Source organism: Oncorhynchus mykiss, chromosome 32 (assembly GCF_013265735.2).
Source record: "Oncorhynchus mykiss isolate Arlee chromosome 32, USDA_OmykA_1.1, whole genome shotgun sequence".
Taxonomy (NCBI): domain Eukaryota; kingdom Metazoa; phylum Chordata; class Actinopteri; order Salmoniformes; family Salmonidae; genus Oncorhynchus; species Oncorhynchus mykiss.
Window position 1 is genome coordinate 33,498,107 of NC_050572.1, and position 18,669 is coordinate 33,516,775.

An 18,669-nucleotide genomic window follows, 5' to 3' on the forward strand; every position below is an offset into this window, starting at 1 on the left:
GTTAAGGCCATCATGTTCAGCTGTTGTTCATTTCACATGCAGCAATGTCAATTATGGCCATGATGGGGGAACAACAGTAGGCCTTTATGATGGGAAAGCAGTATCTGATAGAGAACAGTATATTGTAGCGATCCTCGCTATATGAGCCATGGTACAATTTACACCAAGTGGGTTAACCATATTGGGGCGATGCTTAGAGTGTTTGACTTTCATGCCAGAGACCAGGATTTGTTTCCTGCTCTTTGCGTTCGCTACATTGGTGTCAGAAGTGGGATGGTGGCCATTGGGTCATCGTAACACACAGTCCGGGACATGAGGGGGCTGAGTCTAGTCGAATTAAGGGGACGTGGCTTCCCATTCAGAGAGGGCAGTGTAGCAATCCTCGCTATATGAGCCACATTACATTTCCCATCAAGTGGGTTAAACCTATAGACTTGATGGAGAGACCAGGGTATTCACGCCGGAGACCAGGGTGCACTTCCCGCTCCCTCTGTTCGCTGCAATATAGTGGGGGAACAATATCTGATGGGGGAGCTTCTTTTTTTTTCTTGCACCTTGTTGGAAACTGGACCAGGATTCCAGTTTGGGGACCAGTGTCTTTGCCTGTACTGTGGCATACCTGTATTAGCCATCATTGATAGTGGAAGGCTACCGACAGTAAATTCCATATAGTCATAAATTAAACTAAATATTCATACAATATATGATTATATACATTTTAAGAGTTCTGTACAGGACTCCAAGGACCGGAAATCAATGTATCGGCACCGGAAGTGTAGAGCGGAGCAGACCCACAAGAGGGAAAAAGAAAAAAAATCTAGTGGAAAAAAATCGGCGAATCTGAGGGTTCGGGCGGATTTGGACTGAGTTTCCGAACTGTCCCGACCCGCGGGACCCCCGGGGTTGAGAGGGAATCGACAACACCGGTAATTAACATCGAGTTATTACTCAATCGTTAATTATTTCTGTGTGACAGAGCAGCTCATACGAGCTGCTGCTTTCCTCTATCTGGACAGCCGGAAGTCTGCATGAAGCTGCGTCTCGCACAGGGGCATTGGCGTCGACGTTTTTTTCTGTGTTTTTTTTATTCGTGAGGTTTTTTTTGTTTTTTTATTTTCTCAGTGTGATGAACAGGGAGAGGGATGGAGGCTTAAGGGGTTGTGGCATTGTTGTTTTCAAGCGGGAGTGCATTTGTTTATTGTCGACTTTAAAAATAGGCCGCATAGTAGCAAGCTAGCTAACAAAAGCTGAAATTAATGGAGGCAAGTTAGCTAGTCAGCTAACCTCAAGGAGCTATCTAGCTTCTACGTTAACTAACTAGCTCAGATTTCACTCCTGTTGTTGCTAGATAATTAACTCGCTAGTTAACATCAATAGCAGTCTATCAAGCTTGCCACCAGACATTTAGCTGAAAGAAAGGGTAGGCGAGTGTTTTATTGTAACGTTAGGTGACGGTCGGCGGCTATCCCGTTGGCTGGCAAGCTGTCTTGTGTGTGTGTGCCCTGGCCTGGGATAGGACTTACTATAACTTGACAGAACTCAATGTTCCACTTCAGAATGGTTAGCAGACACCTCTCTGTTGCTGGTGTATTGAGTTACAAATCTACAATAAATAACTTCCACTGTTCTACACCTACTAGCTGGATGATTTTCAATGACAGACTTGACTTTCATTATTCCTTAATATTTATAGTGCCCACTCCATGCATGGCATATTTAAATATTTCTGTTAAATATTCTATTATGTATGCAATATAATGTATCCCTAATTTTTTGTTATCTGTAGACTGTTATAAGTTTTAAGTAGCCATTGATGAAACATACTTTCTTGTACACCCCCACTACTGCGCTCTGCATGCATTTACTTGTATGTGAATAATAACATGCCATTTACAATCCTGACCAACAGCAACACTCTGTCTGGGGGCCACGGACTCTTACATACAATATGGCTCCATACAATATGGTTCACACTTTTTTTAAAATCTTAGTTAAATTATTGGCAGTGGGAAAAATGCATACCAGTGAAGAAAAAACATTTGTATCATTCAACGTTCCCCATTCCCTTGAGAAAAACTCTTTCTTTTACTCAACTTCTTGGATATGCTTAGCAGTTGCAAGAGACCAAGAACTTTTGCCAGACATCAGTTGAGATGGGCATGGTCTCATTTTAATTGACGACAACGAGCGAGCAGGTGTTTATAAGTCATGTTGCTTTTCAATTACAGAAATAATGGAAGATTCCCATTTCAACTCATCATACTTTTGGTCTCCCGTTCCTACAGTACAAGGACAGGTAGAAACCTTATTACTGGACCTTATCTTGAATTGTACATAATACATTTTAGTTGGCACTAATAATGAGCTTACACCTTAGGTGAGGATGGAAAAACATACAATTCACTGTAATTCATGTGTAAGTAACAAAACAATGAGCCTCCCTAAATGATAACTTCTACCCCTCCTCTCTCCCACTTCCCTTATCAACCTCTACCACCTCTACTTATTTCCCATTGGCATCTCACCCATTCTCTCTATTGCCTGTCTTTCTCTTTCCCTCCTCTCCTTTCCTATCCACCTTCCACCTCCACTATAGATTGAAAATGCCATGTTCCTGAACAAGATGAAGGAGCAGTTGAGTCCAGACAATAAGGGTTCTCCATCGTTCCCTCACTCCTCGCACTATCCCACCGCCGTGCTCACCATGGACGCTGGAGGCCGGGTGGTGCCCAAACAGGAAGGTGGAGGCGTCCAATTGAACGCCATAGGTGGGCACCTGCACCAGCCGCACACCTCACAGAATATCACGGTGGTGCCCGTCCAGTCCGCGGGCATCATGACGGCAGGTGAGAAGACGAAACACCAGTGTCCGTTTGTCTGGCGATCCTCTGTGGTTGTTCTATGTGTATCTCTTCCCTGTTTCTGTCTGGCTTAATCATGTTATAGTGATGTCTGTCAAACGTTCTCTGTATTTCATTGGGTGTCTAGTGTGTGCCTCAGCTCTCTCTTGGAGGGGCGTGGTGCAGTCAGGTCACAGTCTCTCTCTCCCTCTTAGCGGGGCTAGTGATAACCACTCCCCAAGGCACCCTGGTCTCTCAACCCACCTCCACACAATCTTTTGTGTCCGGACCCCCTGCCACCACCATGATAGTGTCCTCACTGCACCCCACAAACACAGGTAAAACCTCCACCCCGTCCCCCCAAACCTGTTTACCTTTCCCCCCCACATTATGATAGGTTGTGTGCCTGAGCAGCTTGCAAACCTGTCCTGGCTTATCAACAACCGTAGCAGACTCACTGGCACATACACACATACTGTACATTCATTGGAGCATTAAAAAAATATGGTTGATATGGGCTTGCCCAGCAAGGGGGGCACCACGTTCTAAAGTCTTTTAGACTCAACACTCACACACAGTAACACACTCATTGCTGCTTGAGCTAACCCCTGCAACGCGTTGCCAGCAGCCAACCACTAACCCATGACCTGATCCAGCCCCCCCCCCCCCCACCCTCTGCGGTGTGAGCGAGAGGGAGCGAGCCGGGTAGTGAGCTCCGTGTGTTGAGTGTGTTCTCTTCTCTCGGTTTCTGTCAGAGAGCAGCCAGCACTCCTCTCTCTACTTCTACAGCCACAGTGAGTACCCACCTCCATCTCCCCTCCACCCTGCCCCAACTAGCTGACTACTCCCTCCCCATATGCCATCAACCATCCCTACTGCTTAGCAGCAAAGCCCTGCAACCGTAGCCCAGGTTCAGTCTTGTGGTTGTGTTGTGTTTACTTGCACTCTGAACTGTTTGATTGCTGGTTTGGATGTGCAGTTGAGTTGCTTTCTAAATGACTTGTCTGCGTGGAGGGTACTGTACTAAACCACAAATTACCTTTAAGTCCCGCGGTGTAAGCTCGCAACTTTTAATGGAGGAACCACTGTACGTCTTATGTTTCAGTGATGGGGTCATATGTTGTAGCTTAAATCCTTTAAAAGATAGCGCCACAATTGTAGTGAGAAAACAGAAACCACTCTGTTTATTACAACCGCATCTAGCGGCTATCGGAGGTTACTGACGTAACCCCAGTTCTATGAACCAAGTGCAGTTGTTTATTTCAGAGTTTCTTTCGCCACACCATTTTCAAATCAGGCGACCCCCTAGTTTGAGAAACGCTGCTGAAAGGCCTGTTATAAGCTGCAAAGAAAATGTCTTGGATGTAATGTTTTACTGGACTTAAGCTCACACTATAAATCTCACAACATATTATGAAGATGATCAGATCTGCGACCTATTGATGGTCTAGTAGAGTTATCTGAGTTATCTGAGACTCCAAAAATGATATCTGAAAGTCTAGGAATATGATCTGATGCACATCCACTAATGGTCCAAGCAAGTTATCTGGAGGACCAATGGAGTGATCTGGAGTACACCGCCATGTTCTCTGGTGGTGCTATTCCATTCATGAATGTGATCATCCAAAGATTGATCAAAACCATTGTCTTGGATTAATGTCCAAAATATAAAAAACGACAACATCTGGCCCATTCAAAAAGCAAAATCAATTTTGGTTAGTTGTGTAACTGTGCAATGCTGTCGAAATAGGCAGTTGAGTGTAAACTATTATTTTTGCAGCGATGAAGTCTGTCAGGTATTTCAATATATGGGTGTTGTGACATTACTTTCATTAATCTGTTGACTGTTATTTATCGAATCAACTAACTATGTTTAATTGTTACCCGATTTTAAATTAATCATGTAACAATTAACTCATTAGGAATTTGGGGCACCACAAGAGCGGTTGTTTAAAGAGTTACCATCTCCCGAATTAAACTCTAAAGGTCTTTACCTATCAAAACCATAAAACAGTCAACGTATTAATCATAACCTCATATCATATCATCATTCTTCTTTGAAGACAAGCTAGCCAGGGGTGGCAGTTAGCCTAGTGGTTAGAGCGTTGGGACAGTAAGTTTGCTGGATCGAATCTCCGAGCTGACAAGGTAAGAATCTGTCATTCGGCCCCTGAACAAGGCAGTTAACCCACTCTTCCCCGGTAGGCCATCATTGTAAATAAGTATTTGTTCTTAACTGACTTGCCTAGTTAAATAAAGGTTAAATAAGAAAGTAATTCTGAACAGTCGTAACCTCCTGCATCTGCAAAACCCCAGCCTTATGATTTGGTACTACACAAATTGGTTTAATTATCATTAAGTTAGCTGGTAAATAAATAACACAGGATAAACATACACACTTACTACATTAGGAAAAGGTCCCTAGCGGACTGACACAACCTATGGTGGCTTGTTACAAAGGAGATGGAATGGAGGGGGAGAGAGAGAAAGAGACACTTATCGTTAATACGTTTTAGGAACTACTCTCACAGTAATCATATACTTTGCACACGAACTGCCGCCCGTTTGGAGTAAGAAATCATGAATGTATTTACAAGTGAATGCCTTCGTTTGCCGTTTATCTCTCTGTCTGAACCAGGCCTCCTTAGGAAGGGTGTTGGGCTTTTCCTCGGCACGCTTGTAAGGCTCTGATTGTCCAAAAGGTGTTTCTCTGTTCTCTCATTTTCTCCTGAAGCTTCTTTGAAGATAGGCTAGCCAGCCGTGTCGATGGTTCCAGTGCTGTGATGAGAGTAGCGCACTATGGTGATTTGAAAGAATAGTCCAACTTAAATTCACTTTCAAAGAGATTTTACTCCGGACAGCTAATCAGCCGTACCAGTGATTGTCCGGAAGGTGACGTTATTGTTTCAACCTCGTGTTGAGATTCAGGGTTCAAACCACGCTAGACGTGGGTTGCAACTCCTGGTCTTTCCTGGACTAAATGTTAATTTCTTTACCAATCCTTTTATGAACTCATGTCAAAAGGGATGGTTATGTCAAGCTGACATGCTATCTGACCTCACTCGGTGCGTGGCTACTTACTGTGCAATGTTTATTCAAGATAAATTATCTCTTATGGCTCCTAAAATCACATTCCTATCTTAACAAAAATACATGAATCGTTTTTCATATTTCATATACAAAGTAGAGGATGGAGACTTCGTACATGTAGTGTATATACTTTTCAAGTTACAGTATTTCCTTTATAACCTTTTTAATGACATCACAAAATAACAACCCATATGACATTATTATTCTTTAGATCATCTCTGACCATTCCACACGTTCTATGTTAGTTATATGTTAACATGTTAAGAGTTTCAGCGGGAAAACGGTCTCTGGAGACAAATTAACATTCCTGTGTGAATTTTGGAGAGGGAGACTCTAGATCTCCTCTCCTTTAATATACAACAGGGTGTGAGGTGTCAACCACCCACCAGCTCCCTTCTCCCCCCTCTGTGGTTACTGTTATCCCTTGCCAAGCTGATATGACCCATTCGGATCCTCACAGGATAGTCATGACATGGGTGAAGAGATTAAAATGCCTCAGTGTTATGGGGTTATACAGTGCCTTGCGAAAGTATTCGGCCCCCTTGAACTTTGCGACCTTTTGCCACATTTCAGGCTTCAAACATAAAGATATAAAACTGTATTTTTTGTGAAGAATCAACAACAAGTGGGACACAATCATGAAGTGGAACGACATTTATTGGATATTTCAAACTTTTTTAACAAATCAAAAACTGAAAAATTGGGCGTGCAAAATTATTCAGCCCCCTTAAGTTAATACTTTGTAGCGCCACCTTTTGCTGCGATTACAGCTGTAAGTCGCTTGGGGTATGTCTCTATCAGTTTTGCACATCAAGAGACTGAAATTTTTTCCCATTCCTCCTTGCAAAACAGCTCGAGCTCAGTGAGGTTGGATGGAGAGCATTTGTAAACAGCAGTTTTCAGTTCTTTCCACAGATTCTCGATTGGATTCAGGTCTGGACTTTGACTTGGCCATTCTAACACCTGGATATGTTTATTTTTGAACCATTCCATTGTAGATTTTGCTTTATGTTTTGGATCATTGTCTTGTTGGAAGACAAATCTCCGTCCCAGTCTCAGGTCTTTTGCAGACTCCATCAGGTTTTCTTCCAGAATGGTCCTGTATTTGGCTCCATCCATCTTCCCATCAATTTTAACCATCTTCCCTGTCCCTGCTGAAGAAAAGCAGGCCCAAACCATGATGCTGCCACCACCATGTTTGACAGTGGAGATGGTGTGTTCAGGGTGATGAGCTGTGTTGCTTTTACGCCAAACATAACGTTTTGCATTGTTGCCAAAAATATCAATTTTGGTTTCATCTGACCAGAGCACCTTCTTCCACATGTTTGGTGTGTCTCCCAGGTGGCTTGTGGCAAACTTTAAACGACACTTTGTATGGATATCTTTAAGAAATGGCTTTCTTCTTGCCACTCTTCCATAAAGGCCAGATTTGTGCAATATACGACTGATTGTTGTCCTATGGACAGAGTCTCCCACCTCAGCTGTAGATCTCTGCAGTTCATCCAGAGTGATCATGGGCCTCTTGGCTGCATCTCTGATCAGACTTTTCCTTGTATGAGCTGAAAGTTCAGAGGGACGGCCAGGTCTTAGTAGATTTGCAGTGGTCTGATACTCCTTCCATTTCAATATTATCGCTTGCACAGTGCTCCTTGGGATGTTTAAAGCTTGGGAAATCTTTTTGTATCCAAATCCGGCTTTAAACTTCTTCACAACAGTATCTCGGACCTGCCTGGTGTGTTTCTTGTTCTTCATGATGCTCTCTGCGCTTTTAACGGACCTTTGAGACTATCACAGTGCAGGTGCATTTATACGGAGACTTGATTACACACAGGTGGATTGTATTTATCATCATTAGTCATTTAGGTCAACATTGGATCATTCAGAGATCCTCACTGAACTTCTGGAGAGAGTTTGCTGCACTGAAAGTAAAGGGGCTGAATCATTTTGCACGCCCAAATTTTCAGTTTTTGATTTGTTCAAAAAGTTTGAAATATCCAATAAATGTCGTTCCACTTCATGATTGTGTCCCACTTGTTGTTGATTCTTCACAAAAAAATACAGTTTTATATCTTTGTTTGAAGCCTGAAATGTGGCAAAAGGTCGCAAAGTTCAAGGGGGCCGAATACTTTCGCAAGGCACTGTATACCACTTACACGTTGTTGCTTTCACCATTGCATACCTGGAGACACCGTTTTGGATGATACTCACCAAGAAGAGGCCCAAGGGATATGTAGTGTGGTGTTTGGTGTCTTTTAATCAAAGCTGTATCCCCCCCGTTCTCTCCCCTTCCCTCCATCCCTCCTTTCCCCATCCCGTTTTTTTGTACCTGTTTCAGGCAAGAAAGAGGATTTGGTCATCCCTCCTGCTGTCATGCCAACGCCCGGGAAGCGGGGCAGGAAGAAGAAGTCAATGATGTCGAGGGCGGGCGCCACCCTCCCCCCAGGAAGTGATGCGTTGATTCTGGCACACCTGGCTGCTGGGGGACAGGTGATTGAGAGTCGCTAAGGGATGTCACATAAGAACTAAGCCTCTACAGAAGTTATGTTGAGTATTATGTTGTGTTTAGATCAACTCCCCAGTCAATCCAATCCATAGTGATAAAATATGTTAAGGCTACGTAATGTAGTGTCATTATTTCAGGATTAGTGAAGCAAAGTGTTGTTTATAAAAACAAATATTGTTTGTTTACAGCACCACACTGCCGACCATTATGACTTATCAAATGATGAGGATGAGCATGGGAACAAAGATGGGACCAAATCATACAGGTAGATTAGAGGCTTTGTGCTTACATACTTTTTACCCCTTAACTCTCACAATTTGTTACCCAAGTTGAACCTGTAATGTATTCCCCATTCAACGTATCCCCGTGTCTATACAGTATCTCTGTTCTTCTTGTTTTCTCTCCATTTCCACCACCTGCCACTCTCTCATACCCATATTCCAGGTGCCGGATGTGTGCGGTGACGTTCTTCAGTAAGTCGGACATGCAGATCCACGCCAAGTCTCACACGGAGGCCAAGCCGCACAAGTGCCCCCACTGCTCCAAGTCGTTCGCCAACTCCAGCTACCTGTCCCAGCACATCCGCATCCACAGCGGGGCCAAGCCCTACACCTGCTCCTACTGCCAGAAAACATTCAGGCAGCTCAGTCACTTACAGCAGCACACACGGTACTGCTGCCTCCCTGGCGTGTGTGAGTGTGTGTGATGATTGATTTCAGGGAATAGGTGTGTGACTGCAGAGTATAGGCCGTCACACAAGAATGAAGGGCTGGTAGTAAAGACTATCATTACAAATTCAGGGATATTGATACCAATGTACCTTTCCACATTTGGCTTTGAATTTGACCATTACAATATGAGTAACTACTCTGCATTAGATACATGGGTTTTTATTTTGACAATGCAAATAATACATTGTTACCCCCAAGAATACTGATTTAAAAACGTCTTATTGTACTTCATCTATGACTGCAGATTTAGAATAAACAAGCCCAATAGTGATGTTTCTGGTGACGTGTGACAAAGCAGCACCACCTCTTTCCTCTCTTGTCGAAATGTCACCACTTTTCTAAGCAGAGTGTGTGCTGTTTGACATGTTTTTTCTTGCCAAATTGCTTTTTGTGAAATTTGATGAATTTGTTCAGTTATATCCTTGCTTCTGTTGATTTCTTTGCGTGTGCCCTCTTCATTTTGTGGTATCCATCTCATCCTTATCCCTCATTTGACTTTTCTGACTGTCTGCTTCCTCGCTCTCGGTTCCACACGTTCACTTACAGTACCAGTCAAAAGTTTGGATACACCTCATTCCAGGGGTTTTCTTTATTTTTACTATTTTCTACATTGTAGAATAATAGTGAAGATATCAAAATGATGAAATAACACATATGGATTAATTTAGCCTAACTTTTAGCCTAACTTTGCCTTGATGACAGCTTTGCATACTCTTGGCATTCTCTAAACCAGCTTGAGGTAGGGGTGATATACATAAGATATTTGGTAAAAGACCAAGTCTATATTATGGCAAGAACAGCTCAAATAAACAAAGAGAAACGACAGTCCATCATTACTTTAAGACAAGGGCAGTCAATCTGGAAAATGTCAAGAACTTTGAACGTTTCTTCAAGTGCAGTCGCAAAAATCATCAAGCGCTATGATGAAACTGGCTCTCATGAGGACCGCCACAGGAAAGGAAGACCCAGAGTTACCTCTGCTGCAGAGGATAAGGTCATTAGAGTTACCAGCCTCAGATTGTAGCCCAAATAAATGCTTCACAGAGTTCAAGTAACAAGCACATCTCAACATCACCTATTCAGAGAGACTGTGTGAATCAGGTCCTCATGGTCAAACTGCTGCAAAGAAACCACTACTAAAGGACACCAATAAGTAGAAGAGACTTGCTTGGGCCAAGAACTGGGAGCAATGGACATTAGACCGGTGGAAATGTGGTCCTTTGGTTTGGAGTCCAAATTGGAGATTTTTGTTTCCAACCGCTGTGTCTTTGTGAAACGCGGTGTGGGTGAAAGGATGATCTCTGCATGTGTATTTTCCACCATAAAGCATGGAGGATGTGTTATAGTATGGGGATGCTTTGCTGGTGACACTGTCTGTGATTTATTTAGAATTCAAGGCACACTTAACCAGCATGGCAACCACAGCATTCTGCAGCGATATGCCATCCCATCTGGTTTGGGCTTAGTGGGACTATGATTTGTTTTTCAACAGGGCAATGACCCAACACACCTACAGGCTGTGTAAGGGCTATTTGACCAAGAAGGAGAGTGGTGGAGTGCTGCATCAGATGACCTGGCCTCCACAATCCCCCGACCTCAACCAAATTGTGATGGTTTGGGATGAGTCGGACCGCAGAGTGAAGGAAAAGCAGCCAACAAGTGCTCAGCATATGTGGGAACTCCTTCAAGACTGTTGGAAAAGCATTCCAGGTGAAGCTGGTTGAGAGAATGCCAAGAGTGTGCAAAGCAGTCATCAATGCTAAATATTTTTTGAATCATTTAACACTTTTTTGGTTACTACCATATGTGTTATTTCATAGTTTTGATGACTTCACTATTATTTTACAATGTAGGAAATAGTCAAAATAAATAAAAACCCTAGATTGAGTAGGTGTGACCAAATTTTTGACTGGTACTGTACATACAAGCAGGAACATATGGAAGGCAGTGATACCGTATATAACCATTACCAGAGACATAGACAAAGATTTTTGACACAACATTCAGTGCTAGGTTAAAAACAAAATGTGTAGGGGAGGTCAAAAAAGCACAGTTCAGGCTTCAAGTGTAGTACAGATTGAGTGCCGTGGTTTTATTCAAGGGAGATCACAATACGTGTATGCGTTGTTTGCTATCTTGGAGGCTATAGTTTTTATGTGTATTTTTCAGATTTTGGGGGGAATTAAAGTTGCTTATGTTATTGACAAACACAATCTGAAAAAGTAGTTTTTATGCGTTTGGTAAACTAGAAATAATAGAGGTCCAAGCATCGATCCCTGTGGAACACCACATTTGATCTGAAGAGGGGTTAACTTCTTTGAAAGTGACAGATTGCATTCTTCCTTTTAGATGGCTGGAGAACCATAGCAAAGACTAATAAGTCACGTCCATCTTTGGGGAAATGATGTCATTTTGGGTAAACTATCCCTGAAAGAGCATCATAACGTAAATGTTTTTATTTCAGACAAATAATATGGCTCTATCTGTACATTTAGATATCCAAAGACTACATCTTTCCATATTGAGTTCTTCATTTTATTTGGATGCCTTTCCCTGACACTTTCAGTTCTATCTGTGCACCATCTCTACAACCAGTCTTTGGTTTCTTGAATGTTTGAGGAATTAAATAAATTGCTTTTCCCTTCCTCCCACCCTCACTGTTCTGTTAGAATAAAGTGCTCCCCTTGCCTTCTCTATTGCATTTCCTCCCTCACATGCCCCTCACAGTTTTTTGCCTTATGTTTCAAGAGAAAGGCGAGCACATGCCTTCACTCAAATGTCTAAGTTGTAGGCCTGTAGAATTACCATACAATATCGTTAGCATACCATAGGTGGAGAGAGAGAGAGAAAGGAAAGGGGGACTGCCTGCTGTCTGTTTTCGTACTGTGTTTTGCAGCTCAGACACAGCAACAACAAAAAAGTGCACACTGTCAATCAAACTGCTCTAAACTTGATTTGGGGTGATTTGATTATGATTTGATCTCAGGATAATTTGTCGCTGATTTGATACATTATAAATCTCTCTCTTTTTTCTCTCTCCATCTCCCCATCCCCTTGTTAGAAACCACACTGAGGGCAAACCGCACAAGTGTCCCCACTGCTCCAAATCGTTCTCCAACTCCAGCTACCTTGCCCAGCATATCCGCATCCACAGCGGGTCCAAGCCCTACACCTGCTCCTTCTGCCAGAAAACATTCAGGCAGCTCAGTCACTTACAGCAACACCACAGGTAAACACTACTAAACAGGGACAGTGGGCAGTCATGTCATCACACACCCTCTCTAGTTCCATCTACTCCTCTTTTTTTGCTTTTTTCTCTCTTTCCTTCTCAATCGTTGTCTCTCATTCTTTTATCTTCTTGCTCAATTTCAAAACAACCCACAGAGTTATTTAATAAAGCGTTTAGGATAAATTGATGTGATTACAAGTCTCATTAGAGTTTGCTACATTTTCTAGCTCCTCCCTCATGTCAGCATCAGTTTGGACATGAGGCTGTTGCCAATATACCTATCCCTTACACTTTGACATCTGAATGGACTGGTTGGATTTACCAGTGAGTATTATGGTGGAAACTCTATCTATGAGGGGCCGTCAAGACAGACCATTGGATAGTGTGGTTGATTTGGGATTGGATCTCTCTCTTTCCATCTTTCCTGTCAGTTCCTTGGAGTGAGTGACACTGTAATGAAAGTAGTCAGGCTACTGGGGTTTTCGGGGAGCTGTAGTTCATTACAGACTGTGTTTCACTTCCATAGGATCCACACGGGGGATCGACCTTACAAGTGTATCCATCCTGGCTGTGAGAAAGCATTCACTCAGCTGTCCAACTTACAGGTAGGCAGGACTTCTACATCCAATTCACAAGTCCAATAGATCTCAAATTTGGACAATAATCATCTCAAGTTCAATTTATTTGGTTGTAAGTTTCTCATAGCAAAAATTAACTTATCTTTAAATGAATTATGTACAGTTAATAACATAAGCATAATGATATGATGTAGGCATGATAACGTTATAGTCACAATAATCATAATGTATTAACTCTTACATTGCTGCTTACCCCAGTCTCACCGCCGGCAGCACAACAAAGACAAGCCGTATAAGTGCCACAACTGTAACCGCGGTTACACAGATGCGGCCAGTCTGGAGGTGCACCTGACCACTCACACGGTCAAACACGCCAAGCTTTACTCCTGTGGCCTGTGCAACCGCGCCTACACCTCGGTACGCCTGCCAATCACCCTAAAACCTCTACCTCCTCAACTACATGAAGTCCAACCCCTTTTAAAAGAGTCACACCCACTTTTGCTTTCTAGATGCGGGGCCTCCCCACTTGTGAGGGGCCTGGTGAATGAAAGTGGTGTTCAGCAATGTCATATTTTAGGGGAGGGGCTAGAGCATTGTGGAGATTAATTCATTGTATGTACTTCTTTCAGTAACTGCAATATTAGATTACTTGAAGGACTACAGTACTTCAGGTTACTGTAAGTTGGTTGGTAGTGAAAACAGTTGAACAACCAGTAGAAGAGTAGATGAACAAGTACACGCAGTAGTTTGGCTTGATGGTAACCTATAGTGTTGTATAGGACTGTACAGATTGGCGTTTGGCTATGTAGTTAAAAACACTGCTCCCCCCTCTACTGTAGTTTATATACGCTTGGCCCATATTTCCTTCCAGTAATTTGCATAGACTACAAATGACTGAGTTTGTATGTACAGTTGAAGTCGAAGTTTACATACACCTTAGCCAAATACATTTAAACTCAGTTTTCACAATTCCTGACATTTAATCCTAGTAACAATTCCCTGTCTTAGGTCAGTTGGGATCACCACTTTATTTTAAGAATGTGAAATGTCAGAATAATAGTAGAGAGAATGATTTATTTCAGCTTTTATTTCTTTCATCACATTCCCAGTGGGTCAGAAGTTTACATACACTCAATTATGTATTTGGTAGCATTGCTTTTAAATTGTTTAACTTGGGTCAAATGTTTTGGGTAGCCTTCCACAAGCTTCGCACATTAGGTTGGGTGAGTTTTGTCCCATTCCTCCTGACAGAGCTGGTGTAACGGAGTCAGGTTTGTAGGCCTCCTTGCTCGCACACGCTTTTTCAGTTCTGCCCACAAATTTTCTATAGGATTGAGGTCAGGGCTTTGTGACGGCCACTCCAATACCTTGACTTTGTTGTCCATTTTGCCACAACTTTGGAAGTATGCTTTGGGTCATTGTCCATTTGGAAGACCCATTTGCGACCAAGCTTCAACTTCCTGACTGATGTCTTGAGATGTTGCTTCAATATATCCACATAATTTTCGTTCCTTATGATGTCATCTATTTTGTGAAGTGCACCAGTCCCTCCTGCAGCAAAGCACCCCCACAACATGATGCTGCCACCCCCGTGCTTCACGATTGGGATGGTGTTATTTGGCTTGCAAGCCTCCCCCTTTTTGCTCTAAACATAACGATGGTCATTATGTCTAAACAGTTATATTTTTGTTTCATCAGACCAGAGGACATTTCTCCAAAAAGTACGATCTTTGTCCCCATGTGCAGTTGCAAACCGTAGTCTGGCTTTTTTATGGCAGTTTTGGAGCAGTGGCTTATTTCTTGCTCAGCGGCCTTTCAGGTTATATCGATATAGGACTCGTTTTACTGTGGATATAGATACTTTTGTACCTGTTTCCTCCGTAGCATCTTCACAAGATCCTTTGCTGTTGTTCTGGGATTGATTTGCACTTTTTGCACTGAAGTACGTTCATCTCTAGGAGACAGAAAGCATCTCCTTCCTGAGCTGTATGACGGCTGCGTGGTCCCATGGTGTTTATACTTGCGTGCTATTGCTTATACAGATGAATGTGGTACGTTTAGGTGTTTGGAAATTGCTACCAAGGATGAACCAGATTTGTGGAGGTCACAATTTTCTTCCTGAGGTCTTGGCTGAGTTCTTTTGATTTTCCCATGATGTCAAGCAAAGAGGCACTGAGTTTGAAGGTAGGCCTTGAAATACATCCACAGGTACACCTCCAATTGACTCAAATTATGTAAATTAGCCCATTAGAAGCTTCTAAACCCATGACATCATTTTCTTTGAATATTCCAAGCTGTTTAAAGGCACAGTCAACTTAGTGTATGTAAACTTCTGACCCACTGGAATTGTGAATTATAAGTGAAGTAATCTGTCTGTAAACAATTGTTGGAAAAATGACTTGTCATGCACAAAGTAGATGTCCTAACCGACTTGACAAACAATAGTTTGTTAACAAGAAATTTGTGGAGTGGTTGAGAAACGAGTTTTAATGACTCCAACTTAAGTGTATGTAAACTTCCGACTTCAGCTGTAGGTGCTGCCAATCCCTTGCATTTTGTCCCCAAGACCCGCTGCATAGTAAGAGTTCACTGCACTGTCCACCTCCCTCACCATCTTTCTCCCCACTCCTCTTCTCCAGGAGACCTACCTGATGAAACACATGCGGAAGCACAACCCTGACCCCCTCACGGTGGCGGCAGCCATCGCCGCCCAGCAGGCTCAGGGCCACACCCCCGGAGGAGGGGGCAGGGGGAGGGGCCGTGGGAGAGGAGGAGGCGGGGCAAATGTAGTGGGTGGTCCTGGAGGGGCGGGCCAGAACCCGGGGCAGAACCAGTCCCAGAACCCCAACAACCCTCAGCAGGGCAGCTACCCACAGACGGAGGGCGTGCCATGCTCCTTCGACCTGCACCAGTACAAGACGGTGTCGGCCGGCGAGATCCAGTACAAGCCAGTCAGCGTGGCTGATCTATCGGCCCATAAGGACCTCTGCTTGACCGTGTCCACCTCAGCCATCCAGGTGGAGCACATGAACTCATAGAGCGGGAGGATGGACAGAGGGGAGGAGAGGAGTTTGAACAGAGCAGAAGATAGACAGAATGGAGAGGGAGGGAGGGAGTTGGAGGCTGGGGTCACTTTAAATGGGAGGATAGGCTCATTGTAATGGCTGGAATGGAATAAATGGAACTGTGTCAAACACAATCAATGTGTTTGATTCCAGCTATTTCAATGAGGCCGTTCTCCGATTTTTCCTCCCACCAGCCTACACTGACAGGGAGAAAGGACTAAGTAAAAGCGACACTGCCTTGTGGTTGGCGAAGGAATGGATGGAAGAATGAGGTTTGGCGATGCAAGACCCAATCAGAGAAGGAAAGGAGGGCGTGAAGAGGAAACCTGAGATGAAGAGGAAGTATGGGATATGTAGTCCAGTATTGAATGAAGAGATGATCTATGAATGGTTCAAAGAAGGCACTTAAAGGAGAAGACATCGAAAAGAGATGGGGGGGGGGGGGGGGGGGGGGGGGGGGGGGCTGATATAAAGAAGGCACTTGATCAATCTTGTATTTTTACCCTCATGGTTTCTCATTGTTTCACTTATTAGTTGTATGTATATTATCATATGTATGTATTTTTCTACCAACGACGTGGGGAAGTAAAAAGATTGTGCAAGGAAAGTGAGTGAGAAGAAACATCAAGAAACAGAGCAGATTTTGTATTTAAGAATGATCATTTTCTATATTCCCAACTCATTCTTGCAAAGCAAGGGGTATGGGGGAGAAAGGCAGATTGTGTTGAAACAATGAGGTACTTTTAACAGGTTTTTTTTTTTTTTTTTTTAACCTTTCATACAGAGTATTAGTACCTTCGTTATTCTTATTGTACGCAACTATCAATGTTATCCTCATTATTATCCATTGGAAGATACTGTAATCTATGTAGATATGCAGTACCACTCAAAAGTTTGGACATGCCTACTCATTCCAGGGTTTTACATGGGTACTACATGAGTCCATGTGTGTTATTTCATAGTGTTGATGTCTTCACTATCATTCTACAATATAGAAAATAGTCAAAATAAAGACAATCCCTGGAATGAGTATGTGTCCAAACTTTTGACTGGTACTGTATATAGAAGTGACTTTTTTTTCATTCAAAAAAGGGAATGATGTACTGCCTCTGTAAAGAAAAAACAGCGATCTAAATACATATGAAAAAGAAAACAAAATAACTTCAAAAGTATGAATCGTTGACATGTATTTGTAACCCGTCCAATCACAGAGCTCTATTCTGCTCTGTGTATTTATTGAGCTGGCTTGTGATTGGCCGGTGATCTTACGTATACTCCTTGTACTTCATTATGTGTCTTTTGAAATAACACAGTTCTCATTATTCTTATTGTTATCGCTCCTAATGCCGTTATTAACTACCCTTATGCTACACTCGCTGTATATGCACAGTACACATTCATATGAACAGACTGTTTCTCCTCGTAAGGACAATAAATTGAGACAGTCGAGATGACGATCTTTCTGTCCGATTCACCTTTTCCTGCATGCCGTGGCCAGTCAGTTTGAAGGTATTGTATCAATGTACAGTACACAGGTAAATTATACATTGAAATAGTGTGGAATATTGTGTATGCTGGGTTATTGTGTTAGGGACCCTAATTTGCCATTAGTGTCCCCTGTGCCATGCCCATTTCACAACCTTCATACACACAAGCACCAAAGAAGACGAGGGTTGTGGTTAATAGAATCAAAGGAATTCTGTATTTGATATCATTTAAGGGTATATGTTTCCTACAAAATACAAATGTCTGAGGTTCCTCATGACACTAGTGCACAGCCATTTGAAAACAATACAGAGACACATTACAATTTTGGCAAGTCTTCAAAAACAAAGTAAACAACACACTATTCTAATATAACTCAAAGAAAACGACATGAAACCAGTCCATGGAATTCATCTCATTATTTTCATTAAATGTATAGTATGTAACTTTTTCCCAAGCTTGGTTTGGTTTTCACTGAAACATGCCATTTAAGAATATATAATACAGCAACTGTTGGTATTATTTCTTGGTAAAACAAGAGGCAACCATGAAAGTAGATTGTGTCCTGGTTATAGTAAGATGCAACACAGAAACAGGGTAACATTGTGTTAGTCAGGATAAGGAGGTTTGATTACTCTTGTCTTGTGATGCAACTGAAGGTAAACGCTTTTTGACAAAGCCAGACCAAGACGCTGAGCTCAGAAGGTTCTTTAAGAAAGTATGATAAATGTGACAACTTGACAGAAACAGCTGATTTTAGATATGATTTTCTTATCTTTGAGTACAGTACAACATGTTTTAAGCTAAATTGAACAGACATTTTAACATACTTCACTAAAACAGGTACTGTAGAGGCAGTTCTACAGTAATTACAACATCCAAAATATCCCTTATTTTGATGCTTTGGACATATTTTGAACCTCTGGTTCAGTCCCTGGTTTGGTTACTTATCCATAGCGGGAGTACCTGTTATGGGTCATGCCTTCAGGCTCCTGACAAATTACATAGAAAAAACCCATAAATAAATACAACAACAAAAAAAATCTATGAAATTAAATATACAATTCAATACATTACAGACTATTCTGTGTAACATCATCAGTACATAAGATGCGATCTTGTGTGGTGATGATGAGGTCAAGGGTGAC

At 42.4% G+C, this 18,669-nt stretch overlaps 1 protein-coding gene across 10 annotated transcripts; it reads left to right on the forward strand.

The window, feature by feature from the left end:
- Positions 1-773: 773 nt before the first annotated feature.
- LOC110488359 (zinc finger protein 384) lies at positions 774-18,564 on the forward strand. 10 transcript variants are annotated; one of them, XM_036970899.1, is made up of 12 exons: positions 774-926; positions 2,229-2,296; positions 2,597-2,846; positions 3,056-3,178; positions 3,596-3,634; positions 8,266-8,417; positions 8,622-8,698; positions 8,878-9,102; positions 12,226-12,393; positions 12,920-12,998; positions 13,230-13,388; positions 15,611-18,564. In XM_036970899.1, the coding sequence occupies exons 2-12, from the start codon at positions 2,234-2,236 to the stop codon at positions 16,007-16,009; spliced, it is 1,734 nt and encodes a 577-aa protein (XP_036826794.1). In that variant the 5' UTR covers positions 774-926; positions 2,229-2,233; the 3' UTR covers positions 16,010-18,564. The 10 variants fall into 10 exon arrangements, with proteins under 10 accessions (XP_036826794.1, XP_036826797.1, XP_036826799.1 ...); XM_036970902.1 differs by having other exon boundaries at positions 2,597-2,768; XM_036970900.1 differs by lacking the exon at positions 774-926 and adding an exon at positions 1,038-1,560.
- Positions 18,565-18,669: the final 105 nt, after the last annotated feature.